The sequence below is a fragment of the Palaemon carinicauda genome, chromosome 2 (assembly GCF_036898095.1).
Source record: "Palaemon carinicauda isolate YSFRI2023 chromosome 2, ASM3689809v2, whole genome shotgun sequence".
NCBI classification, from domain to species: Eukaryota; Metazoa; Arthropoda; class Malacostraca; order Decapoda; family Palaemonidae; genus Palaemon; species Palaemon carinicauda.
In genome coordinates, this window is record NC_090726.1 from 202,934,157 (window position 1) to 202,944,156 (window position 10,000).

At 36.2% G+C, this 10,000-nt stretch overlaps 1 protein-coding gene across 8 annotated transcripts in view; it reads left to right on the forward strand.

The window, feature by feature from the left end:
• Hex-A (Hexokinase A) overlaps positions 1-10,000 on the forward strand; it is a 135,482-nt gene that overhangs the window by 99,097 nt on the left and 26,385 nt on the right. For 4 of the 8 annotated variants that reach the window (XM_068361317.1, XM_068361336.1, XM_068361309.1 and 1 more), the window contains exon 2: positions 9,411-9,455. The exons of the other annotated variants lie outside the window; for them this stretch is intronic. In XM_068361317.1, the coding sequence (XP_068217418.1) occupies positions 9,411-9,455 (45 nt within the window). The remainder of the gene's footprint in view (positions 1-9,410; positions 9,456-10,000) is intronic. 8 annotated transcript variants of the gene reach the window in all.

Genomic DNA, 10,000 nt, shown 5'->3' on the forward strand with positions numbered 1-10,000 from the left:
AGCAGCATGCACTAGTGAGTGGAAGACCATGGTAGTGTCTATGGCACTACCCAAGACTAGAGAACAATGGTTTGATTTTGGAGTCTCCTTCTCCGTGGTAATATTGGTATGAGTATATATTTCTTATAGAAAATATGTATTTTAATGTTTCTACTCGAAATATTTTATTTATCCTTGTTTCATTTCCTCACTGAGCTATTTTACCTGTTGGAGCCCCTGTGCATATAGCATCCTGCTTTTCTAAGTACGGCTGTAGCTCAGTAAGTAATAATAATAATAATACGTTTGTTTTAATGTTACTCATCTTGAAAATTTTATTTCACCTTGTTCCCTTTCCTCACTGAGCTATTTTACCTGTTGGAGTCCCTGGGCTTATACCATCCTGCTTTTCCAACTAGAGTTGTAGCTTAGCAAGTAATAATTATGGTAATAATAATAATATATTTTGAATAAGTTCTCGAGATAATACATCTGAGAAATCAAAATGTACAAGACGCAGTAACCTTCTCCTGAAGAAAACGCATTGCATGGTGACTTGTCTATATTTGTTGCTGTTGTGTGTGCGTGTGTCTGTGTATGTGTGTAAGGATCCTGGAGTCTCTGCACCGTCACTTGCTTACTCGGCTATTTTTTCTGCTTCCTAAGCGACGAATCCTGCATTTGTTATTGTAAGGTTTGACCACTGAAGGTCCCTCTCTCTCCTGAATCTTTTATTCAAATAGCAGTTGATTGCTCCTATGAATTAGCTCTTTGTGGGTGCTTGCACTTATGAAAAATGAAGAATATGAAATTATTCAATGGTATCTTGGATTGTAAAGTCAAAATGCTGATTACTGACAAGGTGCTTAAAAAAAAAAAAAAAAAACATTGCCTTGTCTCTGCAGATCAGGTTTTGCAGGAGTATTATGTTGTTGTTGTGCTGTATTCACATTGGCGTCAATATGAGAGAGAGAGAGAGAGAGAGAGAGAGAGAGAGAGAGAGAGAGAGAACCAGCAACGTAAGGTATGCTAAGAACATTGCCTTGTCTACAGATCAGGTTTTGCAAGGTTTTTTTTTTTTATCCTGTACATGCTTAGGAAACCGATGCACCGCGTCCATTAACATTGGCGTCAATATGAGAGAGAGAGAGAGAGAGAGAGAGAGAGAGAGAGAGAGAGAGAGAGAGAGAGAGAGAGAGAGAGAGAGAGAGTATTAGTACTCAAGTTTGTTTACTATGAAATATACCCAAAATCTATTCACGCCAAGGCCAGGCCACGATGTCTGGTATGCTTTCCGTACTGTGCCAGTATTTGAACAATGTTTTGTTTTGGTGTTGGTGGTATTTCATGACCTTGAATTTTGCTAGTTTTTGGGGCCCTGGGTTCCTTTTGGCTATTTCCTTTTTTCATTAGAATTATTATTAATGTTACTATCTAAGCTACATTCCTAGTTGGAGAAACAAGATGCTGTAAGTGTCTGAGAAATTTTGTTACTTTTCACATAGAAGAAAGGTCCACAGTTGGAGAAACAAGAAATTGTCTTGAGAAATTCTGTTACTTTTCACATAGAAGGAAGGGCCGTAGTTGGAGAAACAAGAAATTGTCTTGAGAAATTCTGTTACTTTTCACATAGAAGAAAGGCCCACAGTTGGAGAAACAAGAAATTGTCTTGAGAAACTGTTACTTTTCACATAGAAAAAAGGCCCACAGTTGGAGAAACAAGAAATTGTCTTGAGAAACTGTTACTTTTCACATAGAAAAAAGGCCCACAGTTGGAGAAACAAAAAATTGTCTTGAGAAATTCTGTTACTTTTCACATAGAAGAAAGGCCCACAGTTGGAGAAACAAGAAATTGTCTTTAGAAATTGTTACTTTTCACATAGAAGAAAGGTCCACAGTTGGAGAAACAAGAAATTGTCTTGAGAAATTTTGTTACTTTTCACATAGAAGGAAGGGCCGTAGTTGAAGAAACAAGAAAGTGTCTTGAGAAATTCTGTTACTTTTCACATAGAAGAAAGGCTCGTAGTTGGAGAAACAAGATGCTGTAAGTGTCTGAGAAATTGTTACTTTTCACATAGAAGAAAGGCCCGTAGTTGGAGAAACAAGATGCTGTAAGTGTCTGAGAAATTTTGTTACTTTTCACATAGAAGAAAGGCCCACAGTTGGAGAAACAAGAAAGTGTCTTGAGAAATTCTGTTACTTTTCACATAGAAGAAAGGCCCGTAGTTGGAGAAACAAGATGCTGTAAGTGTCTGAGAAATTGTTACTTTTCACATAGAAGAAAGGCCCGTAGTTGGAGAAACAAGATGCTGTAAGTGTCTGAGAAATTTTGTTACTTTTCACATAGAAGAAAGGCCCGTAGTTGGAGAAACAAGAAAGTGTCTGAGAAATTTTGTTACTTTTCACATAGAAGAAAGGTCCACAGTTGGAGAAACAAGAAATTGTCTTGAGAAATTCTGTTACTTTTCACATAGAAGAAAGGCCCGTAGTTGGAGAAACAAGAAAGTGTCTTGAGAAATTTTGTTACTTTTTACATAGAAGAAAGGTCCACAGTTGGAGAAACAAGAAATTGTCTTGAGAAATTTTGTTACTTTTCACATAGAAGGAAGGGCCGTAGTTGAAGAAACAAGAAAGTGTCTTGAGAAATTCTGTTACTTTTCACATAGAAGAAAGGCCCACAGTTGGAGAAACAAGAAAGTGTCTTGAGAAATTTTGTTACTTTTTACATAGAAAAAATGTCTTGCTAAATATTGAGGGTTTAAGTTTTTGTGACATAAAGCAAAATGAATGTTTTCACGTTTTCTCCAGTTATTTTTTTATCTTGAGGTAGTTCTATGTTGTAAATTGGTTCTTCATCACAAGATTGTATCATAGGTTAAAAACCAAGAGGCTAACGAAAGCAATATCATTACCTCCGCCAACTAAGTTTGAAGGAGGTTATGTTTTCGCCCCTGTTTGTGTATGTATGTGTGTGTGTTTGTGAACAGCTCCCTGACCACAATTTTAAACGTAGAGTAATGAAACGTGAAGGGTTTAACTGTTATGTAAAAAGCGGGAAATTATTAAAATTTGGAAGGTCAAGGTCGCAGTCAACCAAAATGTCCAATTCATGTAATCAACCATAAGTTTGATCATCGTTGTCACAGAGACTTCAAATTTGGTTCTTATTTGAGTGTGTGTGAAAATCTACTCCAATTAATACATGTTAAGGTCAAAGGTCAAGGTCGAGCAAAGTGTAAAGAAGTATGTCATAGAAATTTCAAACTTGGTTCATATTTGAGTGTATGAAAATCCATGCCAAATAATGCATGTTAAGGTCAAAGATCAAGGTCGAGAGAAAAGCTGCCGCGGCGGAGGTCTTCGCTCTACTGAATGCCCCTCTAGTTTGCTACTGTAATTAAATTCACCTTTTTAGGTTAGGGAGAGAAATTGAAGTGTTAGAAATAAGCTGCCGTGGCGGAGGTCTGCACTCTACTGAGTGCCCCTCTATTTGCTACTGTAATTAAATTCACCTTTTTAGGTTAGGGAGAGAAATTGAAGTGTTAGAAATAAGCTGCCGTGGCGGAGGTCTGCGCTCTACTGAGTGCCCCTCTATTTGCTACTGTAATTAAATTCACCTTTTTAGGTTAGGGAGAGAAATTTCAAAGGGTTAATATGTACAGTAGACAGTGCAAGATTTATGGCGAACTGCTCTTAGAAATGACTGAAAATATCCAGAGTTCTCTTAGAAGTGGCTCATAAAGTATCTCGAGTTCACTGCCTCTTGTGACTTGCGTCAATTATTGAACGTGAGGTTCAGTATGATTTACAACAATGGGTTCATTTCAACATTAATGAGAAGAATGTGACTCCCACGTTGATCATTCAGGGATGAATGCAAAGGACATACATACGTATACATGCAGAACTACACATGATTTTGGAATTATTATGATTTGCTTTGGTAGAAGAATTTTTCAATGCTATTCTCTACCAGTGTAAGAATAGGTATTTGGTCATGACCCAGAATTAAACTTGTATAGCCTCGAGGTTATTGAGTCGTTGAAAACGGAAGTAGTTTAGAGAATTCTAAAGGTTGATATTCTTATCAGCTTCTTCTAGGAGGACACCACTCCAAAATCATACCATTGTTCTCTAGTCTTGGGTAGTGCCATAGCCTCTGTACCACGGTCTTCCACTGTTTTGGGTTAGAGTTCTCTTGCTTGAGGGTACACTCGGACACACTAATCTATCTTATTCCTCTTCCTCTTGTTTTGTTAAAGTTTTCATAGTTTATATGGGAGATATTTGTTTTAATGTTGTTACTTTTCTTAAAATATTTTTTTTTCCTTTTTTTCGTTTCCTTACTGGGCTATTTTTCCTTGTTGGAGCCCCTGGGCTTATAGCATCTTGCTTTTTCAACTAGGGTTGTAGCTTAGCAAGTAATAATAATACTAATGATAATAATAATAATAATAATAATAATAATAATAATAATAATAATAAAATTTGAGAGGGGACATCAGGTAACCGATCCCTTAACATGGGGTTATTATTTTTATTATTATTATTATTATTATTATTATTACATGCTAAGCTACAACCCTAGTTGGAAAAGCAGGATGCTATAAGCCCAAGGGCTCCAACAGGGGAAAATAGCCCAGTGAGGAAAGGAAATAAGGAAATAAAATACAAGAGATGTTTAAGAATAACAACATTAACTAAAAGAGATGTTTAAGAATAACAACATTAACTAAAAGAGATGTTTAAGAATAACATTAAAATAAATCTTTCATATATAAACTAAAAACTTCAAAATAACAAGAGGAAGAGAAATAAGATAGAATAGCGTACCCGAGTGTACCCTCAAGCAAGAGAACTCTAAGGCTGGATATTCTTATTTAATATTTTCTTGATTATAAGTAAATTCCAAAACGTCAAGTATGCAACAAAGTCTGCCACACGCCAGTCAGTGCAACATGACTAAAGGTGAACTGTGCTAATGAAGGTTGTCGCTTTTGCATTCAGAATCCACAGGAAAATATGGCCATGAATGCGTTCTTGCGACGTTCAGGATTTCATGACACGAACAAACAAACGCATTATTATTATTATTATTATTATTATTATTATTATTATTATTATTATATGCTAAGCTACAACCCTAGTTGGAAAAGCAGAATGCTATAAGCCCAGGGGCCCCAACAGGGAAAATAGCCCAGTGAGGAAAGGAAATAAGGAAAAACAAAATATTTTAGGAATAGTAACAATATTAAAAGAAATATTTCCTATTTAAACTATGAAAACTTTAACAGAACAAGAGGAAGAGAAACTAGATAGAAAAGTGTGCCAGAGTGTACCCTCAAGCAAGAGAACTCTAACCCAAGACAATGGAAGACCATGGTACAGAGGCTATGGCATAAACAACTCTTAGACAATTAAACATAATTTTTATAATGGGAAATCCAGTTATGGCTCATAAGTTTCACTTTGGTTTAATAACATAAGGAGGTACAGTTGGATGCAGTAGTCCTGGTACACCTTTATAAGTTTCATTTTGGTTTAATAACACAAGGAGGTACAGTTGGATGCAGTAGTCCTGGTACACCTTTATAAGTTTCATTTTGGTTTAATAACACAAGGAGGTACAGTTGGATGCAGTAGTCCCTGGGGCACCTTTATAAGTTTCACTTTGGTTTAATAACACAAGGAGGTACAGTTGGATGCAGTAGTCCCTGGGGCACCTTTATAAGTTTCACTTTGGTTTAATAACACAAGGAGGTACAGTTGGATGCAGTAGTCCCTGGGGCACCTTTATAAGTTTCACTTTGGTTTAATAACACAAGGAGGTACAGTTGGATGCAGTAGTCCTGGTACACCTTTATAAGTTTCATTTTGGTTTAATAACACAAGGAGGTACAGTTGGATGCAGTAGTCCTGGTACACCTTTATAAGTTTCATTTTGGTTTAATAACACAAGGAGGTACAGTTGGATGCAGTAGTCCTGGTACACCTTTATAAGTTTCACTTTGGTTTAATAACACAAGGAGGTACAGTTGGATGCAGTAGTCCCTGGGGCACCTTTATAAGTTTCACTTTGGTTTAATAACACAAGGAGGTACAGTTGGATGCAGTAGTCCCTGGGGCACCTTTATAAGTTTCACTTTGGTTTAATAACACAAGGAGGTACAGTTGGATGCAGTAGTCCTGGTACACCTTTATAAGTTTCATTTTGGTTTAATAACAAGGAGGTACAGTTGGATGCAGTAGTCCCTGGGGCACCTTTATAAGTTTCATTTTGGTTTAATAACACAAGGAGGTACAGTTGGATGCAGTAGTCCTGGTACACCTTTATAAGTTTCACTTTGGTTTAATAACATAAGGAGGTACAGTTGGATGCAGTAGTCCTGGTACACCTTTATAAGTTTCATTTTGGTTTAATAACACAAGGAGGTACAGTTGGATGCAGTAGTCCTGGTACACCTTTATAAGTTTCATTTTGGTTTAATAACACAAGGAGGTACAGTTGGATGCAGTAGTCCTGGTACACCTTTATAAGTTTCACTTTGGTTTAATAACATAAGGAGGTACAGTTGGATGCAGTAGTCCTGGTACACCTTTATAAGTTTCATTTTGGTTTAATAACACAAGGAGGTACAGTTGGATGCAGTAGTCCTGGTACACCTTTATAAGTTTCATTTTGGTTTAATAACACAAGGAGGTACAGTTGGATGCAGTAGTCCCTGGGGCACCTTTATAAGTTTCACTTTGGTTTAATAACACAAGGAGGTACAGTTGGATGCAGTAGTCCTGGTACACCTTTATAAGTTTCATTTTGGTTTAATAACACAAGGAGGTACAGTTGGATGCAGTAGTCCCTGGGGCACCTTTATAAGTTTCACTTTGGTTTAATAACACAAGGAGGTACAGTTGGATGCAGTAGTCCCTGGGGCACCTTTATAAGTTTCACTTTGGTTTAATAACACAAGGAGGTACAGTTGGATGCAGTAGTCCCTGGGGCACCTTTATAAGTTTCACTTTGGTTTAATAACACAAGGAGGTACAGTGGGATGCAGTAGTCCCTGGGACACCTTTATAAGTTTCACTTTGGTTTAATAACACAAGGAGGTACAGTTGGATGTAGTAGTCCCTGGGACACCTTGCTCTTAGTGCACACTGTGATACCATTACTTTGCGGCTAGTAACCAAACAGATAGTGTAGGAGGAGATGCGGAGGAGGTGGGAAGGTTAAAACACAGGAACTCTCCATGCAGTAGGGTTAAGGCTGGGTGTACTTCATCAGAGCAAGGCGTACCAGAAGTAACTGTGTCCAACTGTACGTGATTAATGCTCTATCCCTTCAAGATTTAGACTATATAAAGGTTTAAAAGTCGCTCATGAATGTCAGAGGCAAGGGACAGTGACATTGCCCTAGCAATCAGGACTCTGCCCTAGAGACTGACCATATATTGTATGATCAGCGCCCAAGCCTCCTCTCCACCCAAGCTAGGACCAGGGAGGGCCAGGCAGTGGCTGGTGATGACTCAGCAGATAGACCTATAGGCTCTCCCAACCCCCCCCCCCCAGCCTTAGCTCATAAGGATGGTAAGGTTGCAGACACTAATGGCACTAACGAGTCTGAGCGGGACTCGAACCCCTGACAGAGACGTTTCCAATCAGGCCACAACAAGATTGAACTATGGGAACACGTATGATACCTCAAAGTTCCGGAGCTAAAGCAAATCAAAGACTGAATTATTATAGCAATTATACATAATTCTATGCTTCAGTGATGAAGAATGTGAAAGTTATCTCTTATCATAAGGTCATTACTCGACTATTCAGTGTCTATCTTATACATGCATTGCATTATAAGCATGTACTAGTCAGTTACCTGTTAGAATAACATTACCAATACTGCTTTTTATATTTTGATTTAGTAAATAATAATGAATTTCTACCTAACATTGGGATCAAACTCATGACTTCAATTGAGGGCCCGATGTGGTAACGTCCCTGAATGGGGAACGCCAGACTGGGGTTCGAGTCCCTCTCAAACTCGTTAGTTCTTTTGGTCACTGCAACCTCACCATCCTTGTGAGCTAAGGATGGAGGGGGGCTAGCCTATAGGTCTATCTGCTGAGTCATCAGCAGCCATTGCCTGGACCTCCTTGGTCCTAGCTTGGATGGAGAGGGGTCTTGGGTGCTGATCATGTGTATATATGGTCAGTCTCTAGGGCATTGTCACTGTCCCTTGCCTCTGCCATTCATGGGCGACCCTTAAACACATGATGATAAAATTGCACATTTAATTGTCACTTGGCAACTCTGCATTTGAAATTTGAAATAGTTGCCAGACACTCTCACGTAGGTTGTCATATTAAACAGATGTAGTGAAGAAGTTCTTGTTGGAATATTTGATTAAGTTTAGCAGTTTACAAGATACTGATGCCTTTCTAGTTGCTATCCCAGTTAACAGTATAAAATTCTTGGTTCAATTTGCAGTTGTGACAAATATCTTGGTTTTTTTTAAGTAATATTCTTATTTGTTCACAAAATGTTATTTTTCTGGTTAAAGATTACCTTGAAGTAATATTCTAATAAGCATATATATATATTTTTTAAATCAATGTTTGTTTTACAATTTATTTTCTAGAATTAATTCACCATATTTTGCACACTGAGTCTCTATCCATTCACTTTGCAGTCTTCACTTAAAGCAATATTTTAAGTAAAATCTATTATTTTCCTTGAAATAATTCTTTTGTTTTATAATTTCTTTTTTAGAATTAATTTACCGTCATTTTTCACAAACTTGACTGACTTTCTATACATTCATTTTACAGTTTCCACTTGAAGCAATATTCTAATTTAATATGTAAATTCTTTCATTATTTTCAATCAATTTTTTGTATAGTTTCTTTTGTAGAATTAATATAACGTCATGTTTCACAAATATTCTTTTTATAAATTCAATTTTCAGTCTTCACTTGAAGCAATATTCTAATAAGTAAAGTCTATTATTCTCTTTGAAATCAATCTTTTTTTTATGATTTCTTTTTTTTTAGAATTAATTCACCATAATTTTTCACAAACTTGACTGACTTTCTATCCATTCATTTTACAGTTTTCACTTTAAGCAATATTCTAAGTAAAGTCTATTATTCTCTTTGAAATCAATCTTTTCTTATAATTTCTTTTTTATAATTAATTTACCATCATTTTCACAAACTTGTCTGACTTTCTATTCATTCATTTTACAGTTTTCACTTGAAGTAATATTTTGAGTAAAATCTATTCTCTTTGAAATAAATTTTTTTATATGATTTCTTTTTTATAATTAATTCACCATCATTTTTCACAAACTTGACTCATTTTCTGATTCTTTTTAAATTCTTCGATTTATGATTATTTTCCTTTAAATTTATTCACGAGTTCATATTTCTCTTTAGGACGACGACGTTTCACGTTACTTCACGTCTCCTCCAGCACCACTGGTATTGGGTTTTTCAATCTGCATATTATTTCCCCTCTTTCTCTTATTAACATCTTGTTTGCATGGGTTTTTCAAGCAGATTTTATTTTGCTAGAATCCTGATCCTCGCCTTGGATGTGGTGTGTGGATACTGTTATAAATATAGGAAGGTTTAGTTTAGGATTGTAGGTAGACATATACAGTAGGGTCCCGAATTATGCGAGAATTTGGTCGATTAATGACCTCGTGTAAATGGAAAATCGCGAATTTCGAAACACACAACTAACAGAAATAATTCCATTGTGGCCATGGCAACCAGCAATTTGCCTATTCAAATGTGTTTACTACCCATTTCCAATACTTTCTTTGTACTATACCGTATTTCTTTATAATATCAAATTGTTTTTGTAAACAAATAAAACATTTAATATACTTTAAAGTTCTAATAACTTGAAAAATGGTTAAAATTACAACCAGGATAGGTGTAAACACCATATATTTCCCGTTACAACACAACCCAAAATACAGACAAATTTTAATGTTTGTCATATCTATTGTATAATACAA